The sequence below is a fragment of the Lygodium microphyllum genome, chromosome 10, assembly GCF_053477565.2.
Source record: "Lygodium microphyllum isolate KBCC chromosome 10, Lygodium_microphyllum_v1.1.10, whole genome shotgun sequence".
NCBI classification, from domain to species: Eukaryota; Viridiplantae; Streptophyta; class Polypodiopsida; order Schizaeales; family Lygodiaceae; genus Lygodium; species Lygodium microphyllum.
Genome location: NC_141144.1, coordinates 133,978,457 through 134,006,386, shown reverse-complemented (window position 1 = coordinate 134,006,386; position 27,930 = coordinate 133,978,457). Strand labels below are relative to the sequence as shown.

Here is a 27,930-nt window from a genome sequence, read left to right as displayed (position 1 = left end):
TTTTCGTATTACTAATTAGCGTTCTCAACACTTTCTCTAGTTTGTCTAGCTTTGCATCCATGCTTACCATTTGTTTGTAGTGATTTTAGTTTCTCTATTTACTTTGTTTGTTTTTCTCTTCCACACACACCCCCCCCCCCCCCCCTTTTCAACTTTGTAGATCCATGGTTTTAGCAATGATGCAAACCTAATCTAGAGGCAAAGCGAGAAAACAGGACAGTCCCAAATAAATGTGAAGTGGATCAGAGTCTAGGGATGGGTCCAAGTCAGGGGACAAGGTGCTACAAGGTGGGGCAAGAGTAGAGTATGGTGCCGTAGAGTGGGGCAACAAAGGTGGAACTAAAGGCGGATTCAAGTAAGGGCAAGGTCGAGGTAGGGTGCTGCAAGACGGGCAAGACAAGGGAAGCTAAAGGCAAGGGTGGGAGGGTAGAGCCAAGGCAAGGTACTGCACGACAAGACAGGATAAAGGGAGTTGACGGTGTTGCAAGGTGGGGTGGGGAGAGAGGCACAGGTGAGGTGCTATAGGGTAGGGCTAGGAGAGTAACAGGAGGGAGGTGCTATACACACACACACGCGCACACGCACGCACACAAATACATGTAGCGCACACTCAAAGTCAAGGAGAGAAAAGGGGAGAGAGAAAGAGAAATGAAATGAAATGCTTTATTAATGTCTACAAGAGACCAAATGATCTATGAGACCAACAGTTACAACTAAAAAACTGTGGCGTTACAACTCTCCAATAAAGTGTTGAGTGTATATGAACTATAAAAGAGAAAACAAAAACTATATACTCTAACTACAATGACCCTAACCAGTATAGTAATGGGTGAAAAGATCAAGGGATATGAGTTCTCTACATGTGTCGTCACCACCTTTGTCGAGGTCTAGATGTGTAAATCGACCAAGTTGGGCCACTAGATCAAATCACTACCCCTCATGTGGACATCAGATGTGACTATGGCCATGTCCGAGTCTCCACAATACTCCTACCAAGTGTAGAGTGAGACTAGAACTACTTTGAGGAATCCTAGATGCTCCAAATGAAAAAATCTATAAGCTGCCCTTGGGTAGGCAGTGGTGGCCTAGTGCTTTGCTCCTAAATAGTATCTCTCTAAGCCACCATATCTAAAGGAAAGAGAGATCCAAGCATCGTTTGTTAGTACAATCCATAATCCTCAACAATGGCCCGAATCCATCCCAAAATGGACAATGAAATCAGCCTCGAATCTCTTAGAATGCTAGGCTGCAACAAACCTAGTGCTCCTTTGTTGCTGGCTCCAATTGACATATCTAGTAAATAAACTCGTCTAGGCGGATATCTCCTATCTCAATCTCTAGTTGAACAGGTCTTCAATTAGTCAATAGCACATCTGACTCTATATAACAGGTGGTTATCCATATTTCTCCAATAGTATGGAGAAGATGCACAAGTGATACTAGATGCATGTGCTAGCTAACATCGATCTACCATTCTCATATGACGAGGAGGATTAGAAGCAAGCTGCCACCACGGCAGCCAGTGAGTCCCACAAAGTCACACCATCTTAGCTGTTGAGGAGTAGGATCCCACCATCAGTACAACTCTCCATGATGGCCAAGAGCTCTAGCAGTCAACCAACACCTATCCGCTTTCATGTCCCATCTAACAGACTCGAACTCCAAGGGATTCTAAAGATTAACTAAAACACCTATAAGTTCTCTCCCTTCTTTTTCTTCAAATTTTCCTTCTCAAGGTCGTTTTGAAGTAGGTGAAGAATCTTCTTCAATGCAATTAATGGAAAGAACTTCCAACAACTGCATCAACCAACTCATTTAATCTCTCACCCATCCCACCCAACCAATTACCAAGTGTCGATGAGTTGGTTCCACAGTTTGCCTCCATGCAATTACCTAGTGGACCTTCTCATCACCTGCAAAATGGAGTTTAACAATCGGTAGATCCAAGCGAGCACCGGAATCCTACCAGTGAAAAAGAGGATGATCTCTCTTTCATAGAGGGCTAAAAAAGAGTGCAATACAGTCTTAATATCCATGGTAGCATCCAAAACAATCCTCTTTGTCCTAGACTAGAAAGGATTCATGGTTGTGTTGAACATATTCACCTAACAGCCTATTGGGAGATTCCAAGAGATGTTCCCCAATCCAAATCTTGGGACTTATCAACCACGGAGGCCATCTATGCGTAAGAACAAGCACCATGCTCGGATTGTGGAGGAGCTAGAGAATCAGCCATACCATCATCATGGTTATGCTTGCTGCATCAAAGACATCTTTACTGCATTCAATGGGGGATTGCACAACATCAGCACCAGGTGACATCGTTGGAATCAGGCCCCAAGGCATCCACCACCTGATCTATGAAGACCCTGTTGAGCTCTTGCATGGTGCAAGACCTCACTATTCAACTATTGTCCACCATAATTCTTCCACCTGTTGGAACTCTGTCTATCTCTTTCTCTATGCTCCAAGTCGACGAATCTGTCTACTTTGTTGCGCCTGCCATACAAGGGTATGCTGCCCTGCTGGGATTGAATTTACAGTTTCCCTTATGTAGGACAGCTACACATATAACAGGACTGGTACTTGTAATGTTGCAAAGGGCAAAGTCTGGACTGCTGTCGGATCTCAGCACACAAAAAGACAAGGCAAGCTGCAATCGTCCTCCTTCCCTAAAACATCCTGAATTCTGAATTCTGAATCTTGCTCTGCTCTGCTCCTCTCTCTCCCTCTCTGCTCTGCTCTGCTCCTCCCACAAGCATGCGGCTAATTGCAACAAACGAGAGGCACCAGGAACACCTACACACGAACTGGGAGCAAGCACAGTGGATTACATACTCGGGCCCCTATCACTTATCTCTGACATCCAGGCCTTCAGAATATCACCCCGCCTGCTCCTGCTCGCAGTGGCCGCCGACCATGCCTACCTGCAGTTTGACATCGCCTGTAGATATGACCCAACCCCCCCAGCAAGCAGACTCCCAAGATTCCCCAGGTACCACTTCACCAAGTTAACTATGAGCACTTATTCCGACCAACTCTATTGGAGCCTGCAGCAAATGAACCCCTACTCACCCTCAGAGGAGATCACAATACAACTGGTGGAACACTCCACACCTCGGCGGCCAAGTACTTCCCCCACACATCCCCCCGTCCCTTCCCTCTGGACAAGAATGTCCCACAGAATAGCTGGTACGACGCAGAGTGCACGGAAACCCGGCTCTGTCCTCAACAGGATGAAGCACGGGGAGTACACATGCACAAACAGGCACACCTAATCTTCCGTTGCCTCATACAAAGGAAGAAACGGGCCTACCTATCCAAAGTGGAACGCGAATCCTACCAACTATTCTTGGGACAAGACAACAAGGAGGCATGGAAGGCATTCCAGGAGCCCCTTGCTCAGACACCCATTACCTTCCCAGACACATGGCATGCATATGCGACCTCACTATACCAAATACCGGAGCAGCCCCCGCTGCCCCAACCATTAGGGAGCAGACCCAAGTCATCTACATTCCTTAGCACGGAGCGGGTTCAAGACACCATTGACAAACTACAGAATGGCTGAGCCCAAGACCATGAAGGCTTAGTAGCAGAGCACCTGACCCATGCAGGACGTACTTGCACCCCCTCTAGCCCGCATGTCTAACAAAGCCTTATGCGAGGGCTTCCCTGTCAGCTGGTCAGCCAACACCATAATACCTATCCTGAAGACTAGAGATCACATGGCCCCCACAAACTACCGAACAGTCATGGTTGGCCATGTACTAGCCAAGCTCTATGGATCTATCCTGGACCATGAGCTGAGCAAGTGGGCAGAGCAACACCAACATCGGGCGACTAGACAAGCAAGGTTCAAGAGGGGGTACTCCACTCTTGACCATATCCTCACACTTAGAGCCATTATAGAGGAGGGCAAGGCATACGGGAGGCGGGTATACTGCTGCTTTGTGGACTTCCGCAAGGCCTTCGACACGGTACCACGAGCTAGGCTCATGTAGAGACTACAAGAACTAGAGGTGCCGCCCGAAATGTGTTGGGGGATACTGGCACTATACAAATCGGTCACAGACTGAGTCCAAACACCAAGGGGGCTGTCAAAGGAGATAACAAGCACCATTGGAGTTAAATAGGGATGCCCACTCTCACCTGCTTTATTTGGTCTCTACATTGATGAGATATCAGAGTACATGGATAGATTGGGAGGGGAGGGATCTAGCCTAGGAGGGATACTGATACCCATCTTACTATATGTGGACGACATAGTTATCATCTCCAGCATGCCCAAAGGGCTACAACGCCAATTGGAGGCACTACGGGCCTTCTGCCAAGATAAAGACCTCATCGTCAACCTGGGAAAGACCAAGGTCATGGTGTTCAACACTTCAACCCAATGGATTCAACGGTCAGTACCCCCCTTCACATACAGTGGGAAAGTGGTCCAAAGATACGTCTATCTAGGGATTACATTTTCAAGACCGAGATTCACTTTGAGAAAGGCAGTAGAAGATAGATTGACACGAGGCTGTGCATCCCTCGGATCCATGGAGAACCAATGCGCTCGCATACAATTCCAAGAGCCCCGTACAAAGCTCTGGCTATTTGACACTCTAGCCACACGAGCACTCTTGTACGGGGCTCCCATATGGGGATCCAGTATCTACCACACGAGGAGGGGCACACAAGACCAGCCACTACCTCAGGAGGAAGCCACCTATGAGGGAGAAGCAAATGGAGAGACCCCTGGTACTTATGATATCACGGATGATCCGGAGCAAGCCCTCTGTGCCACACGAGATCATCATAGCAAAGATGGGGGCACCGCCCATCATAGCTGAGGCCCTCTTCCAAACAATGGCCTTCTTGGCCCTCTTCCAAACAATGGCCTTCTTGCACCGACTATGGAACTTGCCCCGACATCGGTACCCCAGACTCGCGCTGGAGTCGTCCAAACAGCTGGCACTACAAGGGGACATTGAATGCTAGTATATCCAAACAGAGACCTAACTACGGCCACATGGCCTACACATGGACCACCTCCCCCTACTACAATACAACCTAGATTGCCCCCACCTAGCTGGGAGGAGGTGAACCATATCATCAGAATGGACATCATTCAGCTACACACAGTGAAGACATGGGTGACTCCTACAGAAGACCTAGGGACAAAAAAGGCTTTCTACCGAGAGCACTTCCTACACATATCTCCAGAGGGCTTCATTACTCGCCCAAGCTACATGGACACACACTTGTCGCATGGAGTCAGAAGCGCCAGCTACGGGTCGAGACAAGTAGATATGGGGCCCACCCCCTCCCCCTAGAAGATCGAATCTGCCAACTCGAGCCGGAGACTGTAACGTGTCCCCTAGTATCATCCAAGACACGTCTTAGCAGTCCATCGGAAAGGATGTCTAGAAAGCTCCGCCCGGCACTCCCGTGGAATGTTACCGGTTTTGCGATCTAGGTCTTTCCGCGTCTGCCACGTAGCGGAAGTATCCTGGCCGTTCCCACTTAGGATCGACCGGAATTAGGGTTTTCCTGATGGGTCATCAGCTAACAGCAACTAGCGTCAGACCCGAGCGAACTACTTTACGCAGAAACGCCAGGTCCGAAGCGGATTCACACTGCACTTGGTTCAAGGAGAATGGGAAACGAGAGGGATGCAAAGCTCAACCTCTCTGCCATAAGGCATAGTCCCATTCCGTTCCCCTAAAACAGCGTAAATCGGGTAAGACGTAACTTTAGGTCATCGTTCTCGTTATTCGTTTTGATGATGATGATCATTCCGATGTTCTTCGAGATTTTTGAGAAAAGTTCCCGGCTAACCGGGACCACCCAATCGTAGGACGGACCCATGGCCCATCCTCCGCACTTTCCTCGGTTTGTTTTAGTTATGTAATTATCTAACACATTAATTTGACATATAACAATCAGCTTCTTTAATTAACCTTGTTAAGCACTGGTTCCTTCACGTAATCTTATCACGTGACATAGAAAAACAACATCAAGCAAGTTCTTTTAACATTTCATCATTTTATCTTTGAAATACAAGGAGTTCCACCCGTAGGCTTGTCCATAATCTGACCGAAGGCTAACCAGTTATCTCCAAGGATCACTACTCCAAGCTTTCGCCCGTCAACTAGTATGCGGGCCTCGAGATCCAATCCCGAGTCACGTTAGCCTCTTGTGCACGACCCGGAAGGTGAGGGATTTACGGCCAGAGCCCCCCCTGGCACCCAAGCGTCCTCCTACTCCAAGTAGAGCTTAACGGAGAGACCTCTCGCGGTGGGTTCGGTCCACGTTCTCGGCGCGGTCAACAACCCCCTTGGTTAGGGTCAGACAGGCAGTCGGGGGTAACTGAAGCTGCCTCTCCCTTCAGGCCTTTTAACCTGAAGTATAGATACTCATTTAATTTGTAATTCATAATTCAAACAGAGTCCTAAAATCTCTAGCAAGCACAAACATTTCCATTAATCAACCCAGTTGTATGGCAAACTGCTAAGGAAGTGTTCTTTCCTTTTTTAGTGTATCAGCACTCGTTCCCAAGGTGTCTTGTAAATTGGCAAGATCCTTTTACATTCCAGTGTTAGGGCATACCCAACTTGGTTAACCCTAAAGTGCTTTAGATATGCTAGTTTCCGGTTTACAACTTTCCTTATTTAGAAGGATATCCAAAAATACGTCTTTTTGCAAGATAACTTACATAAAGATCTGCCGTCCTTGATGAGGATTTTTCCCCTTTCTCCTTGTGAATCAATCACAAGACTAAATGATTTCATACATGTTGCGCAAGTCCTGCGATGGAATAATCTGTTTAGATTCTTTAAGCTGACGTATGTTAGGCCTAGGGTTTCTTCTTTTAAGAACCTTAGGGACAAACCCTAGTTTCCTATCTTTATGAATTTATTGTCCCTACGGTAAGGAAAGTAGTCAAGTGTTTAAGGTATGAATGTTTCTATGTTTAGATTGGTTCAGTTATCTTTTGGAAGGTAATATTAATCGTCTTGTCACGGTTTTACTATCCTTGTGACAATTTACTCTCCCAATCAATACAGTTTAATTTGGCATATAGCCTAATGCCAAGGTGATACAAAGAGCGACAATACTCCTTGGGACAAAAAGGCCTAGCTGTGAAATTGGTGTATACATACTTTATTAGTCCCCAAGTCCTCAAATAGCAAGGGAAAAGTGTTAATAGAGTGTCATCCAGCGATCCCCCATTACATTTTCTTTCCAAATGAGTTCGTATATCTAATTTTTATACTTGTTAATTCCTAACAATTAACTTCTGTTTTCCTTAAAGATGAACTCATGCCAAATAACAGCAATTGCCTTGCTAAGATGTGCAACTAGCAAAGATAACTCCCTAGTAATTTGAGCATCGAAAGAAACCTTTCATGAATTTAGCCATTTACCATGATTCGTTGCGAAAGGAATAAGACTAATGGTGCAAGATATAATTACTACACCTTAGGATTTAACTAAAATATATTACTATAGTAAATGGATAATCTTGCTCGTAATTTATAATGCTTGATGCAATTTGAAGAAATCTAAGTTCTATACATTGTCATTCCTAAGCTAAATTCCTTCGTTACAAATAACTCAAACAAATATATCCTATCCTTAATATTTTTCCTTTGCATGATCGACTTAAAACCGAATTAAAGCCAAGAGAAAAAAACCTGGTTTTGGGGTGAGATATCCACATGGATACCGGGAGATGACCCTCCCACAGCTACACCTTGGACTTTCTTAGGCGACATCGTAGATGTAGTCTTTCCGTCGTGGAAGTAGCTTTACAATTCCTTTTGAAATTCCACCATGGCTCCCTTTTGCAATAACTTGCACCATCCGTCGAAAGTAGTTTTAGAAGGCTTCCTCGAAGTAGGGAATTCAGAAGGGGGTGATTCACAATCTTTTGCGGATAAGACCCATTAAAGCCATAGGAGGGGCTTAATGGCCTTGTAAAACTCGCACAAACCAGGAATAAAATAAAATAAAAGTGTGGAATCCCTTACGAGGGTTTTTGAGTGGGAAAGGGAGGTGTTAAAAAGACCCTCAACACTCTTTTTCCTTTTACGAGTGAAAACAAAAAAAACAAAGCCCCAAGGGTATTTTGCATGGAGAAAGGAAAGGGCTAAGGGGGGGCCCTTAGGGGGGATTTGAGATACGGGGGAGGGGAAATAAGGCCCTTTTAGAAAGAACTTACAACAAAAAAAAAGCTATAGGGAAAAAGCTTTTGAGGGGGTGGAAAAAGGGGCCTAGGGGTTTAAAACATGGGGGAAAAAGTAGCTTTAAAGACTATAGGTAAGGGCCTAAGGACCCTTAGGAAAAATTTCGAGGGAGGGGGGTTTCAAGAGCACAAAGAAAGGGGGGTTAAAAGAAATTTTAGAACACGGGGGAGGGGGTTTCAAGAGCCACAGGAAGGGGGGCTTGGAAGGTTTTAAGACACGCGAGGGGGGGGGGGGGGATATAGTAAGACCTTTAAGGTCTGAGTTCTTTTTTTTGGGGGGGAAAGGGGGCTTAAAAATCCCCCCCTTAGAAGCTTCCAAGAAGCTTCTTGGAAGCTTCTAAATACACGTGGCGTGTGGAGGACGACGGAATCCCTGACGGCTCTTTGTGGACTGGTTGACGATGGCAGCGGCGGTCTCAGGATGTAGGCGGCAGCAGCCTTCCGTCCTCCTCCCTCAGCTCGGTGATATGGCGGCACTCTCCTCACGGCAAGGTTGTCTCCTTCGGCCTCTTCTCTCACGGCTCAGTCTCATTTCTCCAGTGGCCCCCCCCTCGTTTAAATAGTGGAGGGAAGGGGGATCTTTCCTCCCGGCGTGTCATCACGCATGGTCCCCCTCCCTCCATAAGGCTCCACCAACGAGCTTAATAGCTCCTTCTATTCCCCTCCCCCTCCAGCTCGTCAGTCGGCTGGAGGGATAAGGGGGGAATTTTTTTAAAAAAATCATAAATCCAATTCATTTTTTTTTTTAACACGGAATATTACAGAGACAAAAGAACGCTACATATGCAGGTGCCCAGTGTACTACAAGATCTGGGGATGCTTCCACTGCCTGTTCAAAGAAGGATTCGGACAACTAGTGGATTGTTTCTTGCTAAGCCAAGATATGCAAGACGAGCCAAGAAAGAAACAATTGCCAGTAGTGGAGTGACATGAATCATAATCACCAGCCCAATGAGAATCATTGTAAGCATGTAACTGTAGTTGTCCCCCTTTGGCATAAAGCAATCCAACAGATCTAGTGCCCTACAAGTAATGGAAAACACACTTAATAGCTTGCCAATGTGACATGCGTGGCTGATGCATATATCTACTCAGGGCTGAAACTGCAAACTGTATGTCCGGCCTAGTGTTGCATAGGTAAATAAGACATCCAAGTACTGGAGCATATGTGTGTATCAAACAAATCACTGTCATCATGTAATGACAGCTTAAGTCCGGGTTCCATTGGTGTACAAAATGGCTTGCAATCCTGCAAGTTAAACTTCTCAAGAAGTTTACCGATGTATCTTGATTGTGATAAACCAATATCTCTAGCATCATGTACGAACTGAATCCCCAAGTAATAATGCAAAGACCCCAAGTCTGACATGTCAAAGGTTGCTGCAAATTTTGTTTAAATGTTGAAATCTGATCAGCATGTGTCCCTGTAAGTAATAGATCATCAACATAAAGGCAAATGATCAGCATGGATCCCCCCTCCTTACACACGTAAAGGGTAGACTCAGATGAGCTGTTTATGAACCCTTGGCTAACCAAGAAAGCATCTATCTTTGCATACCAAGATCTAGGAGCTTCTTTCAAACCATATAAAGCTTTTTTCAGCTTGCAAACCACGTGTTCCAAGCCCTCAACTGCAAAAGCAATGGGCTATTGTACATATACTTCCTCATGAGGTTTCCCATATAAAAATGCAGTTTTAATATCCAATTGATACACAATCCATCCATAATGAGCAGCCAAAGCAACCATAGACTTGATGGTCATCATGCGAGAAGTAGGAGCAAATGTCTCCTCAGAGTCAATGCCCTTCTTCTGTGCATAGCCTTTAGCTACAAGCCTGGCCTTGTATTTGTCAATGGATCCATCTACATTCCGTTTCAGCTTGTAGACCCATTTTCTTCCAATGGCTTTCTTCCCAAATGGCAAAGACACAAAATCCCATGTTTGATTCTTAGTGATAGAATCCAATTCAGCTTGCATTGCTACCATCCAATGCACACTCAGTTGTGCATCCTCAAAACATTCAATCTCCTATTCATCAAGGTTGCTTGCTGCCATAACGAACTCCATGGTATGTGCAGTATCATGCATACGAGCTTGCCTTCTAGTACAACCAGCCATGGGTGCATCAAGATGACTATCTTTCATAGTCTGTAAATACCATCAAGGCATTTGTCTTGCCTCCTGACTGTGCATAAGCTCTTGCTGAATTTCAGTTTCAGCACTTTGCTGAATATTCAGATCAGCCAATGGCTGATTTTCTGCATTTTCCAAAGGAGCAGCTGGCTGAACATTGACGCAACCTTGAGCCTAAATCTTGACCGAGAAGAAGTTTCCTACACGGACCCGCCCGGCTGCAGGGGCTCGGGTACGGAAAATGTCCTCTATAGAAGTCATGTGATGTGTAGCTCCACTGTCCACAATCCAAACTGGAGCTAAAGTGCTCCGCTGTGACAAGTGGGCCTGTGCAGTAACCTCGTCAGGAGGCAACGCACAGATGTGGATGAGACTCGCATCTGGTGTCTCTATGGAGACGATATGGGCCTCTGCAGACCAGCTAGACAAGCCCTCTGGAGTTGAGAACATTGTTCACTGAGATGACTATGCGGTGGCAATGTGAGTCTGACCTTTAAACTGCCCCTTGCCATCACCCTGCCTCCTCTACTGGGGGTTGCGCGACTGAGGGGCGGGGGTCTGAGACTTAGGTTTTGGTGCTGTGCCTCGTACCTTTGATCAACACTTGTCGTCAAAATGGCCAACCTTTTGACAATGTTAACAATACCTATTCTTTTTAGGTACATTCTGCCACCCAGGTTTGAGGACATGTATTCCCCCCCTCAGTTCGAACGGAGAGTTTTAACTTTACAACTAGACTAGCAAAATCAAGTAAAGTCATCAATAAAAGTCACAAAATAGTAACATCCTCCCAATGACTTTGTCTGCATAGGCCCACATACATCTGAATGCACTAACTGCAACCTTGTTGTTGCTCTAAAAGCAACATCATGGGGAAACAAAAAACGATGCATTTTTCCCAGAATACATCTTTCACACAAGTGCTCAGGAGGTCTCTCCAGTAGAGGTAATCCATCTAGCATCTGCATACGCTGAAAGAGCATCAAGCTGCCAAAGTTCACATGCCCCATCCTAGCATGCCATAACTCTGCCTGTATCATAGCAGGAGTAAGAGTGGATGCCAAGTACACTGACTGATCAACTGAAAGAGCATTCAACTAGTATAACCCATGACATAAAGTGCCTGTCAAGACCAAAGTCATGTGTTCTTTGTCTCTTACCATGCATCTGTCATCATCAAATTTGAGATGCACGAATAGATGCAAATAAATCTCTGTGAGATGTAATATGCCTAAAAGCACCACTGTCAAAAAACCAAGTGTCTACATCCTCAGTAGAGCTAAATGCTCAATCTACCCAAGAGGTGTCATAACTGCATGTGCAAAAACAATAGTCCCTGTCTACAACAAAGGATGCGAACTCAGTAGCAGTGGAAGGAGCATCACAAACATACATTCCTGACTCCTCCTTGGCAATGCGCTTTCTGCACTCAGTGATGTAGTGGCCTAGCTTCTTGCAATAATTGCATTTACCCTTTTTGGCTTGCGTGTATCTTTGTTTTTTATTTGTCTGCGATGTACCAAAAGTCCCACGACTCTGTGGAGCATTTTTCATTTGGCTGCCTTTTCCTTTCTATCTAGCCATAAAAGCCTGCTCAAAGGCTATGGTATCTACACCACTATTTCTTCTTGTTTGCTCCTCCTCTAGAAGCAAACTCACTAGCCGAAGAAAAGTAATTGGCTGTGTGGCAATCCTCATGGTGAGGTTTAAGGCCGTATAAAAAGCCAAGTATGAAGGAGGTAATGAGTTCAAAGTAGTAGATATCATCTGTGTATCCGAATAGTACTCATCAACATCCATGAGTTGCTCACGCAAGTCCTAAATTTTATTCAAGTGATCCTGAATAGAATCACCTTCATCCATTTTCAATGTCTCTAGCTCTTTCTTTAAGAAACAGATGCGAGTCTCATTCTTGCCTGCAAAAATTTGCTCCAAAGCAAGCCAAGTTTCTCATGAAGAAGCTTCTGAACGAATGTGGGGGATAATTGACCACTGAACTACCAATGCAATCAACGACAGCCTCTACATCCCGTATATCCCATGCTTTTTGAGTTGCTGTTCTTTGCGGAAGTGGCTGAAGTGGAGCACGAGCAAGCTAAGGTGCCCCTTGTGCACGTCCTCCTGGTGTTGTGTAAGAAATGCACTTAGCCACTTAAACAGCCCCAAAACATGCTTATTTTAGGCTTATTTTAGCCAAAACCCTAAAATGGGGAGCGGATCAAGAAAGTTAAGTGGGAGAGAATCTAGAACCCTAATTTTCTATAAATTGGCAGCCAGCCCTCCACTCTTTCACAATCTCGTTTTTGTAGGTTTCAGGTGTTACCAGCTTGCTGCCCACACCCCGGTCACCGAGGACATCTCAGCCCTTGCTGTCCATCATTGTTCCCTACAGTCTGGCGCCTATTCCAGCTCTCCACACACTGATTGCTGTTGTTTCTGCTTGGCGACTGACCAATGTTCATCTGCACTGCTGTCATACAGCCTACCACGCCAACAAACTGCTACGTTTCCAGGCTCCAGCTGCCACCCTGACAGTTTTCTCTCTCCTGTTTGCGGTCACTGCAGTCTTTCTCTCTCCTACAGACTGTCTTGCCTGCATTTTCAGTCTCTCTCTCCTACAGGCTCCGTTTTTAGTCTTTCTCTCTCCTCACCACTGCCTGCATCAGATCCAGCTTCTCACTGCTGCGTTTGCTGGTGTTTGACATCCGGAGGCTGCCTTGCTGCGATTCGAGATCCGTTCGGAGTACGATACACTCTCTAGCTCATTACCCCTGGCCTGATCCTAGAGATACAGGGGTTCGAGGTTCAGTATTCATTCACTGCATAGTGTGTTTGCTGCATGAGCATCGTATTATTAGTAGTCATATCATTTCATTTATTCACTGTGTTCATTGTCTCTAAGTTACTCTAACCCGAACCCTAACTGTGTTTTTTTTATCAGTCTGTGCTTTGTCGTACGGTTTCTGTTTATGTTTCTGTGTTAGGGTATTTTTCTTTACATGGTGTCAGAGCCCGGTACTCTCTGAGAAACCTAGGTCTTTGATCTGAAAGCTCTTCGCAAGAAGCGAGAACAACAATAGGTTCAAATGACTTCAAACACATCAACACCGATTCAGTCTCCAGATCAGCATATGCCGAGAACCGAGCGAGAGTGGGCCGATCAGCTTGCTCCACAAAGTTCCGACATGGTAGGAGAAACATCTGAGTATATGGAAGAAAAGATAGGCAAGCTGACCTCTGAGGAATATAAACTGATCATAGCCTATCGACAAAAGAAGATTGAGGAGCTCGACCAAAGGATTGCCCTTCAAAAAAAGCTTCTAAATGAAGGTATGCATGGATTTCACTCTTCAGATGTTGCACATAAGTCTGATGATGTTGCAAGGCCGTCGAGACCTCCATCAAGGATGGGCCCCCCTCTTGGAGAGCAAGATCCGGAGTATGTTCCATTTTTTCAAACTCTTCCATCCTCTCTAGTGCAAGGTACTTTTGATTTGTCTTTTGTGCCTTCTTCTTTTACATCTTCTGTTTTGCAATATACTGGTAGAGATTATGTGGAAGAAATAGTCCAGTCTGTTGACTACGGAAAAGGTCCTCTAGAGGACCAATTCTCGTATGTTAACACCGTCACGGGGATTGTAAGAAAAAGTCAGGTAACTCTTCTTTTGTCATTCCTTCTTTTCCGTCTACTTCACATAATCAGAATGAATTTGGTGTTCCTTTCACTTCATTACATGGTTTATCATCATCTTCACAGTTTCATTTTCAGTCTTTAAATGATAAAAATGAACCAAAAAGAATCTGCACCTCATACACCTCACTTTCAAAACCCACCCATCCCACCACATTCTTCCGCTGCTTCATCACTTCCATTTACACCATTTACATTTCCATTTCAGACACCTCATGTTGCACCACATATCACTCCGGGGGATTATAGAAACATAGGCACATCCTTTAGGACCTCATCCTTCCCTCAACCGAGTGGTGTTCCACCTACCTAATATACACGTTCGAGATCATTGCAGCCTGGGTATCCCACTCAGTCTCTCCTGAGTGTGTATCAGTTCCCTCCACAGTTTGCCTCCATAGCATTGCCTAGTGGACCTTCTGGTCATAATGTTGTGTCCCAACCTTACTTTGGGCAAGGCTACTGTGTCCCAGTGCCTACACCTATATCGGCACCTTATGGAAACATTCATGTTCCAGTGCCTCCACATCAATCAGCACTCATTGGACACTCAGAGCCTACTTCTGCCTACCCACCTCTTCCCCCTCCTCCTTACTCTTATCAGACACTCTCACCTCCACCATCTTTCCCACCATCATCTTACTCCACTCACTCAACACCTTATGGTTCTAGCTCATCGTCTGCCAAGAATGCATTTAATAACAAGACTCGTTTTAACGGGTCAAACTTTACTACTTGGTCGAATTTGATGAGACATGTCATTGATTCACAGAACCTATGGGATCTAGTACAGGGGTTGGAATCCCAACCCGATCCCGCATTTGTTCCATACGAGGTCGTCCGCTCATGGAAGGCTAGGGATGTCTCCGCTATTGTCGAGCTGATGCAAGGCTTCTTGCCAGAGTTTCATTCTCAACTTGAGCATTTTGACTTAGCGTCAGAGCGATGGGCACACTAGACTGACCGCTATACGGCTCGATATAAGACCATGAGCTTCAGCTTTTCAAAATCACTGACCAAGATGACTTGGAAGTCAAGTTGGCTAAGTATCGGCATCTCCTCGCTGAATTCTCCACTACGGGGACTCTCAAGTCCTCTGACGATCAGGTCACATTATTCCTAAATAAACTCCCCAAGAAATACTTCAATTTTGTGCAAGGAATAGTTTCAAAGCCTCCCATGCCTACATTCTATGAATTTGAGTGTCAGCTGTTGCGTTACGCACGGTTGTTCAATCAATTTCATATGAATTCCTCTTCAGAGGGGACTCTTCTTGCTCATTCTCAGAAAGGACAACAAAGGAAGAGCAAACCAAACCAAACCTCCACTCAAAATCAAAATCAAACTCAAAAGCTAAATCAATATGGGGATTCTCAAGGAACCTCCCAATCACAACTCAAACCTGGGTGGCAGAATGTACCTAAAAAGAATAGGTATTGTCAACATTGTCAAAAGGCTGGTCATTTTGACGACGAGTGTCGATCAAAGGTACAAGGCACAGCACCAAAACCTAAGTCTCAGACCCCCGCCCCTCAATCGGGCAACCCCCAGCAGAGGAGGCAGGGTGATGGCAAGGGGCAGTTTAAAGATCAGACTCACACTGCCACCGCACAGTCATCTCAGTCAACAACGTTCTCAACTCTAAAGGGCTTGTCTAACTAGTCTGCAGAGGCCCATATCGTCTCCATAGAGACATCAGATGCGAGTCTCGTCCACATCTGTGAGTTGCCTCCCGACGAGGTTACTATAGGGGCCCACTCGTCACACCCGAGCGCTTCAGCTCCAGTTTGGATTGTGGACAGTGGAGCTACATATCACACATCTGCTATAGAGGACATTTTCCATACCCGAGCCCCTGCAGCCGAGCGGATCTGTGTAGGAAACAACTCCTCGATCAAGATTCAGGCTCAAGGTTGCGTTAGTTTTGCCACTGACAAGGGTCAGATCTAGCTTCACTAGACAATGTATATCACGTCCCTCAGCTTGGGGTGAACTTGTTATCTGTTCAGCAGCTTTGCCGGTTGGGGCGAGCAGTTTTCTTTACAATGATCAAGGTCGAGGTCCTTGACTCTCTAACTGATTTACTGATTGCTCGCGGTGAGGCACAGCCTAATGGCCTATACCACATGACACACTTTCTGACCGAGCCGACCGCCGAAGGCTCCGTGTTCCATAGCTTCCAGGCCTTAGCCACATCTCGGGAGCCTACGCACAATGAGCGTCTTTGGCATTTTCGCTTAGGGCATCTTGGTTATGACTCACTTTATGAGTTGTCACGTTGTGAGCTGGTTGAGAGCCTTCCACACCTGAAGCTAGCTCCAGATGTCTATAAAGCTTGTCAACTCGAGAAGCAACACCGTACTCCATTCCCTCAGCAGTCTACACATAGAGCTAAGGATCCTCTTAGACTGATTCACGTTGATCTTTGTGGGCCGACATCCACTGCTGCTTTGAACAGGGCACTGTACTTCTGTTTGATAGTGAATGATCATTCTCGATACATGTGGGTATTCTTCCTCAAGCATAAGTCAGATGCTTTCACATATTTTTCCGCTTGGGTGTTGCTGGTTCATAACCAGACTGGTCGTCGTGTTGGGTGCATGAGGAGTGATAGCGGTGGTGATTTTATCTCCCACAAGTTTTCCGAGTTTCTATAGAAGCATGGCATTTCTCGCCAACTCACCTCTACCAACTCCCCCTCTCAAAATGGAGTTATAGTGCATAGGAACTGCATAGTCATGGAAATGGCACGCTCTATATTGTTCACAACAGAGCTTCCTAAGCGCCTTTGGGTCGAGGCTGTTAACACTTCGGTGTACATCCTCAACCGGTGTCCGACTGCGGCTCTTCCTTAGAAGACCCCGTATGAGGCATTTTTTGGCTCTTGGCCTGTTATTTCCCATTTCAGAGTCTTCAGGTATCGTGCGTAGAGACACACGCCTGATGACAAGATAGGAAAGCTTACTCCCCGAGCTGATCTCCTTATTTTTGTGGGATATTTCTCTGAAGCAAAAGCCTATCGTTTGTTCGATCCTCGAACAAACAAGGTGATCGTTAGGCAAGATGTCGTCTTTGAGGAGAGGGATATTGTGCAGTCTTCTGCACCGGATTCCGATCCACTTCCTTCTTCCACATCATCAGAGATCGTGCCTACTTCCTGGTCTACTTCCCGTTCCTGACATTCCCACACTTACTTCACCTCCCAAGTCCCCCTTCGCGAGACCCGTTACCTCGCTGGTACCAACAGACCATGTGGGATTCGGGGATCCTACCACCGGATTCCACTCCGGAGGGACCTAGAAAATCTGCCCGGCTTGCTCCTCATGCATCATTTGCATCGTTGTTTACAGCTAATTACATAGCGCATTCTGAGCCGAATATCTGGCAGGAGGCTCTTCAGCACCCTCAATGGCAAGAGGCCATGGAAAGGGAGCTAGAGAGTATTGAGCGAAATGAGACTTGGACATTGGTGGATCATCCGAGCCACAAGAAAGTCATCGGGACAAAGTGGATTTTTCGGACAAAGCTAAAAGCTGATGAAACTTTAGACAAGTACAAGGCTCGCCTTCTAGTGCAAGGGTTTCGACAGAAGCACGGCATTGATTATGAAGAGACCTTTGCCCCTACTGCATGATTGACTTCCTTTCGGTTGCTACTCGCGCTTGCCGCTCACCATGGCCGGCCGATACATCAGATGGATGTCAAGAATGCCTTCTTGAACGGATACTTGGAGGAGAAAGTCTATGTGGAGCAGCCACCGAGCTTTCCCTCAGGGAACCCTAGGGATACGGTATTCCGCTTGTAGAAAGCTCTTTATGAGATGAAGCAAGCACCACGGTCTTGGTTCCATAGAATGGATGAGTTCTTACAGACTCATGGATACCATTCTACCTCTTATGACCCGAACTTATATGTTCGATCCACTCCAGAGGGGTTTAGCTATATCTTGCTATATGTTGATGACTTACTCATCACAGGTTCAAATTCTGCTACCATAGCGGAAATTAAGGCTAAGCTTAAAGCTACATTTGAAATGATAGACCTTAGTTTATTGTCTTATTTTTTGGGAACGGAGATAGTTCCTTCTGGAGGATGTATTTTTGTATCACAGCAAAAGTACGCACTTCAGCTTGTGGAACAATACACTTCGGATCAGACGCGGCCAGTGGCCACACCTATTGATCCTACTGTCCACTTGTCGAAGGATACCTTAGGACAACCCTTCGATGCACACACCTATCATTCTGTTGTAAGAAAACTTCTTTGGTTAATTCACACTAGGCCAAATTTAGCTTACTCAGTTAGCATACTCAGTCAGTATTTCACAGCACCTAGGATGTCACATTGGATTGCACGCCTTCGTGTGTTGCGTTATTTGCGGTGTACTTTTCCTTATGGCTTGACATATGGTTCAAGTTTATGTTTGCAGGGGTACACTGATTCTGATTGGGCACGAGATCCTGACACCAGGCGTTCCCATGGCAACTACCTCTTTACCTTGGGCACAACTCCCATTTCTTGGTCGAGCCGTAAGCAAGAGATGGTGGCGGCTTCCACGACCGAGGCTGAGTACTGGGCTCTCTTCGATGGCACCACCGAGGCTATCTATCTGAGGAGTTTACTGGCGACGCTTCATTTTCTATGTGACTCTCCCACAGTTGTCTACTGCGACAACCAAAGTGCCATTGCTCTTGCAGGAAATCAGATCATCACACCACAGACACGGCATGTAAGAGTCCACTTCCACTTTTCCAAAGAGCAGGTTGAGCTAGGCACTATTCGCCTAGAGTTTGTGCCTTCATCAGATAATTTTGCAGATATCTTGACCAAAGTGGTCAACCGGCCGGTTCTTCAGTACCTGTTACCCAGGATCGGCTTGGATACACCCTTCCCTACTTCTTCAGCTTGCAAGGGGAGGATGCTTCCCTCTTGCTTTCCCTTCCAGTTTGAGAGGGAGCAGCTCCTACTCTTGATCATGACAGTGATGATGCTTACAGTTTTTTAGACATTACATTCACTTATTCTTTTGTATTGTATTATGGGCATTTGTAACTTCATCCGCACTATCAAGATGACCTGATTGTAAAAGGGCACTTGCACAAGTGAACACTTCCCCTGCGAGGACACTGTCCTAGTGGCACCGTTGTATAGCATATTACATGACCATGACATCTTGCATCTCCCTTTGCATTACCCTATGTATTGGCATTCTGTTCATGTCAGCATGCTTCTGTGCACATTTATCCCTTTTCGGTCTTTTAGAGTGGTCGACTCTAGGATCCACCATATTCATAACATAACACATGGCAGTTCTCCTAAAGGCAGTTTCCCTACCCTTGCTTGCTTACTTGCTTTGCTTGTCTTACTAAGTCCACCGTTTTTTTTGCCTCTCACATATTCAACACATGATTGGCACATACACTTACTTTTATCATCCTTAGGCACTTATCCTCGTCAGTGCAAGGGATTGGCTTACTAGTTTTGTGAATAACTTGGGTTTAAAACTCTCTTTATCTTTTCCTATCTGTCACTTAATCGGCTACTGCCCCTATATTACTTATATATTTTCAAAACACTTTTCAAAAAAAAAAAAAACAAAACAAAACAAAACTGTGATTAACGGGTTAATTAAGAAAGTTGTATTTTTATGTCAAACATAATGTGGTAGGTAATTAGATAACTAAGACAACCCTCGAGGGAAGCGTGGTGGATGTGACCAATTGGGTCTATCCTACGGAAGGGTGGTCTCGGTTAGCCAAGAGCTTTCCTCAAAGGAAATGTTAACGAGGAATGTTAGGAAAGGTCGGATGACGTCCTTGGACAATGTTGGCCAGGACCCTGGTCTTCAGGTTGATCCTAGTGGGAACGGCCAGATAAGTTCCGTTGCGGGGCAAACTCGAGAGACCCTAGTTGGCAAAACCCGTGTCATTCCTTGGGAATGCCGGGCGGCGTCTTCTAGATAAACCTCTCGATGGGCTGCTAAGACGTGTCCCGCGATTTGAGGAGCAGGCACGTTACAGACCTTCAATTAAAATTGGCCTAACAGTGATTTGAATTGTAACAGAAATCTTCTTAAAAAGAGTAGCATGTTGTGACACATGGAAAATTTCTCCAATTTAAAACATGGTGAGTGGTACTCCCATCCAGATTCCTGAGACAATCCCAACCATCTAGCTACAGACTCTATAAGAATAGTTGCAAACATCAAACAGCAGTACTTTGCAAGTGCATTACCGTCTACTTGGTTCTGCATCCAGGTTCACACCTCATACATGCACTACCAGAGTGAATACTGTAAAACTACCCTTGACATAACTGAGATATCACAAGCTTTCAATCCCCAAAACATGTCAAAGAATTTCCACACGCTGGTAATTCAATAAATTTTTACAACCTTTTGGCAAAGCCAGAAAAAGAAAAACCCAAAAAACCAGATAAACTAGTTAACACCTCAGCTTGAAAATACAAACACTAGCAGTGCAAAGTTTTATATCTTAACAGCATTTATCAAATTGCATAACAAAATATGGGAAGTTCAGAAGCTGAATCAAAATTACCTCTATGCAGATAATGAAATCTTGTAAACTTGTTTGAAACTTGGCTCCTGTTGATATTGTGCTTGGAAAGACTCCAAATGAGCACAATAGTGCAATTATAACTCCTTGCCACCATGTTGCAAAAACAATTGCTTTGAAGCATAAGAACTTGGCCAATGGTTTGATAGGCTCAAGTTCTTCATGTGTGACATTGTAAAATTGTACTAGACAGTATAACGCCCACATCTGACTGAAGTTTAAAACCACAGTTATATATGGATACCTGCAACATTGTTTATATTCTCCTTCTGAATCTTCAGACTTACTTAACTAAGCTTATAATCTTAAAATCATAGAAGCAATAGATCTAACAAGACACTGCATCTTACTGACTAGATAGAAAAACTTGAGGTGGAAAGAAATCATTACGACTTCACACATTCCACCAATAATCATTTGTAGCACCAGCCTAAACTAATAAAGGATGATGTTAAATCAAGAGGAATAAGAAAGAAGAGCCACAATATCACCAACAGTAATCTGAATCTCTGTTATCTACGAGCATCCTAGCATTGAAGCAATATCTTTGCAGACTTTTTCATATGCTCAGTGTCTCCCTCCAACCTCTCCCATGTAAATATATTTGAAAAATTAAGAAGAATGTAAGGGGATATTGCACTACCCACAGTCGTTTCCAAAAATATACACCTGTTTAAGTGAACTATGGTAGGCTTCTTGGTCCATATGCTACATCTAGTTGCCCATTAAGGAGCCTTTAACACATCCTTATCAGTCATGTTCAAAATATCTACCTTCAGTGCGTTTGTCTCCACCCTAGATTAAGCTCCTGTAATCATACCAGGATGCAGAGCTCTAGGAAAATAGCATATAGCTTTAATTAAGGATATATTTTGTTAAACTTCTCCTGACAGAACCAAGAACTTATAAAATAACAAAACAGAGAATAGCTTCACTCCATAGGTAGTAGGACTTCATTTGTAAGCATAAAGTAGGGAGGCACAGAATTTTTCAATCCAACATTGTTATTTTGCACGGCAGCATCCTTTTATGAATGCAAATGATGCCACATCAGGCCAATTTCTCTACAGCTATGGGGATTTGTCTCGCAAGCACATGTTGTAATAAAATCTATTTAAGAGGATGATGAGTTACCCATAGTTCCACTTGAACTCTCCATCACCATAGACACCAAAAAGTTCCAGCAATAATGCCAAGAGTGCACATACTGTTTTCGTAATCATCTGCAGAAAGTTACAGTTAGTTGTCGGATAGAGTGCCTGATTCACCTTGACAGGAATACAAAGCTCAGGCCAAATTAATTTAGAAAAAATATCAATTCGCGAATTACAGAAAAGAAGACTAGAAACATCATGCTTTCGGTTTAACTTGTATCAGTGTCTTACATATTGAACAATCCCAAATTTGATGTTTCTGAAACATTCACAACCAAGAGGCCATGAGGAAATGATCAGCTTCAAAGGGAAAGGATGCTGGAGAGAAGCCTTAGTAACACCTTTGCTTTGCTCATCATTCAAACAAGATGCTGCCTTTTGCTCTAGATAGCTAAGAATTTTTTCCTCCCCTCCTGCAACAGGCTTTGTCTTTTAGAATCATAATCATAAAACAAATAAGTTAATTCATGCATTTGATGCACATAAACTACCCTGCATACTATTCTTCTTTAGGGAAGGACTATTCTTGCAAATTCTTCGGCTGTGTGTTTAGTTGCCTCACACAGGTTATCATCTTAGCTTCTTGGTTGTTGATTGATTTGTATGTCTGATATAGTAGGTTTTACACTGGACAATAACCGGTAGTTTTCATAATAGAGAAAAACTCTGAATTGAGCATAGCAAGTATCTCTGATAAGTGGCCCATCTCTGTAATTAGGCTTCCAACAAGGAAGCTGAGGTTGTAAGAATCTCCATAGGTGCTAAACTCTGTCAAGAGTACTCCCAACAGGACAGCTGCTACTGCTATTCATCTCCATTAGCATGTCTACCTAACATAATCCTGTGATCGTGTTGGCCTTTTGTTTTCTCTGAAAAAAAAAACTACTATGAGGAGAGACACCCCCCCGCCCCCAAAGGGGGGGAAAAAACAAACAACAAAAAGGTAGATAAATACAAGCTTGAGTGAACAACCATTCTGGTGGGCCTCAATGCGAGACATATGAAGGTGCTAGGTGAAGGAAGGTGCCAGAATCCCAAGTCGACATCAAAAGCATCGCTCTTCATCATCCCCTCAAAATCATCCTACAGCCTCTCCCATCTTGTTGGGCAAGCCCTAAAACCCTGTCCCCTTTACTGGATCATGGGGCAGTTCAGGCCTACCATCTTGTTAGGAAGACACTGCCCTAGCAGGATTCTATAGTATAATGTCTGAAGCATATATCCCCCACGCACCAAGGGGATCCTTACAGCTTGAGGAAAGGAGTCAAGTGAGAAGGTGGGGACTAAAACCATAACTGATTGGTGTTGCGAGTGCCCCTTCACCATCATGTCTCCAAAGATTTTGTTCCTCTAAATGACACACCAAAAACTTGACCAATCTGGGCAATGTGAACTATGAAGTGACATCAAGGCCAAGGAAGTGTGATACGGTAACTCTACCATCACCAAGCATGGAATAATCTGAAATTGGCCTTTAAAAATAGCTTAAAGAGCTGTAAAGCATAAACCTACTTGCACAAAACACTCATTGAACTTGTCTCCAACACACTATCCTTAATTGCTCTCACCAACCTTGACTGAATACATAACAAATATGTTCATTCACACTCTTAGCAAGTGTAATACATAGCATACATGCTAACCTTAGTACAATGACCCGAAAAAGTGGCATCAGAGGTGCAAATCCGGTGCCCCATTGCTACACATGGCAAGTAGTGTGTAATACATGCGACTATAGGTTCCAAATTGATCCGATCTACTTTACAAGGCCTCAACCCCATTCGTGCATCAATCCTAGTGCTTTGTCCTAAGCTAAACTGAGTCCCGCACTACTTCCAAAATAGACCATCATTCAATTCAGGCCCAAAAAAAATGGATAATTACTCTAATCCCTACTATATGCATTCCATTATGTCCTACCTTGCATTTTCCTAATCTTTTATGCATTTCCTCCAACAGAGGATCTCCAAATTACTAAAATGGCTATATTTCAACGTTTTTACACGATATAATTGATCCACAAGTACCCAACGACCTTGTCACCTTTGATGTTGGCCTCCAACTAGCTTTAAAGTGGTCAAAAGTGCAAAACAACACTGCAGCCTACCAAACTCTAAAAATGAAAGCTAACATTTGAACCTAATTTCATAAAGCATTTGCTTTGACAATTGTCCTACAAAGAAAAATTGTTCAAAAAGTGCACAAGGCTCAAGTCCTAAAAGGATAAGACAAGATCTAAACTTCTTGTGCTATAATAACTTGTTTTCATAACATTCATATCAAAGCAACACTATACCTTGATGTAAGTAGAGTCATAGATCCACCTAGTAGATTCCCTATGCAAACAGGAGAAGATTGGCTACTATCCTAATTCCATACTCATGCTCCATGGCTAAAGCTTGTTAGCTTAGGCATGAAGTAATTGCGCTATTAATTGATAGAGAACAAAAGATAAAGAATGAATCAATCGATGCATAATAACTCAATCACAAAATGACACGCGATGCATTAATGAGTAAGAAATAATACAATGTTGAAGGCGATCAAAATGAAAAATGCCATACTTATGTGCTACTGAGGAACAAAGTGTCTTTTTATAATAAAATAAAACCCTAATGGCTTGACTGTCATAGGAAACCCTAAAAGAAACCCTATCCCTAGTGTCACTTAGTGCCTAGGACATTGGGGGCAACTACATTTAATAACAGTTTCAATGCCTAGGGAGTCTAGATCATGGATCAAAGGGCGTCAATGCATGATCTATGAGATGCCTACAAATCCCCTCTCCGTGAAATGAGCAGACTGAGCTAGGAACAATGACAAAATCCTAGAAAATAAAAAAATATATAAGGTCCTGGTTGCACAAGTTCATCCAAGCAAACATAGCAACCTATGATAGTACAAAGTATGACAAATCATGGAACAAATGGAATCAAGTTCAAGGCTTGCTGAAAAGCTTGAAACTTTGGTCGAGGAAGAGACTTTATAAAAAGATTTGCCAAGTTATCTTCAATGGGTACATAAAGCAACTCTATTTCTCCAACTAACATCTGCTCATGAACATAATGGTATTGAACTTCTATATGCTTTGCGCGGGCATGGAACACTCGATCTTGCACAATGGCCAAAGCACTCTAGCTATCAATGTAGATAAGTGTCGCAGCCGTCTGGTATACATGAAGATCTACAAGTAACTTGCAGAGCCCAACACACTCCACTGTCGCTATGAATGCAGCTCTATACTCAGTTTCACAACTAGAAGTCACAACTATAGTTTGTTTCTTTCTAAATGAAAAACCAAGAGATGTACCCAAGAAGAAGTTGCCACTATTAAAGACGCGAGAAGCCAAATATCCAGCCCAATCGCTATTAGAATATTCATACAAAGAAAGTAAACAATCAACCTTGTAGAAAAAGCCAAGATCTTAGGTGCCTTTAAGATACTGAAAGACACGCTCCACCTGCCAATGAAGTATTGAATGACTATGCAAAAATTTGTTCAACTAGGAGAAAACAAACCGAAGATCAAGCCTCTTTTGTGTGAGATGGGGAAGATTGTGAGAGTACATAGTTGACAGTGAAGACAATGAGAGAGTGAAGACAACTCCCAATGAAATTACCAAGAAAGTGTAATGCAAATACAAAGTACAACCCTTAAAGCTTAGGGTAGTTAATGTGTGTTTACACCCAAAATGTATAAAGCACAATAAGTGCCCGAACTATGTAACATAAGCACATAAAATAAAAGACAATATAACTAGGAAAAAAAAACCTCTCAAAAGAAGAGTAAAAGTGCCCGATTGTCCTACCGCAAATCACCATCACTCCTCTCTGAGCGTAGACGTTAGTCATACCCAACAAACCCCCCTGACAAAGTCATAGTGGATCTCTATGTGAGATAGGGAAGATCGAATCTCAACTAAGAGTATACAGTTGGCAATGATGAAGAGAGAAAGAGAGAGTGAAGACATGACTCCCAATGCAATTACCAAGAGAGCGTAATGCAAGTATAAAGTACAACCCTTAAATTGTAGTGTTGTCAATGTGTGTTCACACCTGAAAGGTGTAAAAAATGATAAGTGCCTGAATTGTGTACTATAAACACATAAAATAAAAGAGCATATAACTAGGGGAAAAAACCTCTCATAAGGAGAGTAAAAAGAGCCCCAGTATCCTACCAAGGATCGTGGACACTCCTCTATGAGCATAGTCATAAGTCATACCCAACAAACCCCCCTACAGTGAAAAATAATCGGCATACAAGGATCATCCATCAAAGGAGATCAAATTTAAAGCATTGCAAAATGATTCAAATTTGTCAGGAGGAAAAGCTCTCGTGAAAATGTATGCCACATTACTAGTAGTAGGATAGTAGACAAGGCTTCATATCTAATGCATGTAGCCTCTCTTTAACAAAGAGAGTGTATCTCTATGTGTTTCGTGCATGCATGAAACACTACGTTCTGTACCACTACAATGGCACTCTGACAGTCACTAAACAAAGGAGTAGGCTCCATGCCAAATACATCAAGATCGGCCAACAAACGTCTCAGCCATACACATTCAACTGTGGTAGTGAAACCTGCCTTGTATTCAGCTTCACAAGACGATGTGGCAACAGTGGATTGTTTCTTGCTCATCCAAGAGATACAAGATGAGCCAAGAAAGAAACAGTTTCCACTCATAGAGTGATGTGGATCAAAATCACCAACCCAATCTAAGTCACCGTAAGCATGTAGTTGCACGATGAGCCAAGAAAGAAACAGTTTCCACTCGTAGAGTGATGTGGATCAAAATCACCAACCCAATCTAAGTCACCGTAAGCATGTAGTTGCACGGGTCCTCCCTTGGCATAAAGAAGTCTAAGAGTCCTAGTACCCTGCAAGTAATGAAAAGCACGCTTCACAGCTTGCCAATGTGACATGCATAGGCTATGCATATACTTACTCAAGGCTGAAACTGCAAACTGAATATCTCACTTTGTGTTTCATAAATAAATAAGACATCCAGCTGCTGGAGCATATGCATGGATGTCAAGCCGATCACTGTCATCATGCAAAGATAGCTTGAGTCCACTCTCCATTTATATGCAAACTCGCTTGCAATCCTGTAAGCCAAACCTCTCTAGGAGTCTACCAATATATCTGGACTGTGACAATCCAATGCCTCTAGCATCATGAATGAATTGAATGCCCAAATAATAGTTCAAAGTCTAACATCTCAAGTTTTCTGCGAATTTTTCCTGAATCCTGAAATCTGATCAATATGTGTCCATGTGAGTAGAAGATTATCTACAAAAAGGCATATGACTAGCAAGGATCCCCCTCTTTGCATGTGTAAAAAGTAGCCTCTGGATTAGTTGTTAATGCACCCCTGGCTGAGTAAAAAGGCATCAATTTTTGCATACCAAGCTCGAGGAGCTTGCTTTAAACCATCCAAAGTCTTTTTCAGCTTACATACCAAGTGTTTGGATCCCTCAATTGCAAAACCAATGGGCTGTTGTACATGTACTTCTTCCTAAAGTTCCCCATATAAAAATGCAGTCTTAATATCAAGCACGTCCACAGTCCAACCATGATGAGCAGCCAAAGCAACCATAGATTGAATGGTAGTCATATAGGATGTAGGAGTAAATATCCTCTCATAGTCAATGCCTTTCTTTTGTCTGCTTTGGCCACAAGCCCAGCTTTATACTTATCAATGAATCCATCCGCATTTCTTTTCGGCTTCTAGACCCGACTTATACCAATGGCTTTCTTTCCAACAAGCAATGTAACTAGATCCCATGTTTGATTCTTTATTATAAAATCAAATTCAGCTTGCATTGTTGTCATCCAATGCACACTTTGTTGTGCATCCTCAAAACATTCAGGCTCCTCATCATCAAGTGTGCGCTACCATAACAAACTCCATTGTATTACCATGATCATGCAAAGAAGCTTGTCTTTTAGTACGACCAACAATAGGAGTATCCAAATGACAATCTTTCATAGTTTGCAAGTACTATCTAGACATATGCCTAGCTTCCTGATTGTGCACAAGCTCCTGCTGAATCTCAAATCAACATCTTGCTGAATATTTAGATTGCCCATAGGCTAAATTTGTGCATTGCTCAATGGAGCAGCTGGCTGAACA

The 27,930-nt window shown here is 43.8% G+C and overlaps 1 protein-coding gene across 1 annotated transcript in view; it reads right to left on the bottom strand.

Moving 5' to 3' along the window:
- Positions 1-27,930, bottom strand: part of LOC148030584 (protein LAZ1 homolog 2-like) — a 267,703-nt gene that overhangs the window by 129,517 nt on the left and 110,256 nt on the right. The window contains exons 5-7 of the mRNA XM_087686941.1: positions 22,027-22,208; positions 21,776-21,864; positions 20,624-20,885 (exon numbers count right to left, since the gene is read on the bottom strand). Coding sequence (XP_087543067.1) covers positions 20,624-20,885; positions 21,776-21,864; positions 22,027-22,208 — 533 coding nt within the window. The remainder of the gene's footprint in view (positions 1-20,623; positions 20,886-21,775; positions 21,865-22,026; positions 22,209-27,930) is intronic.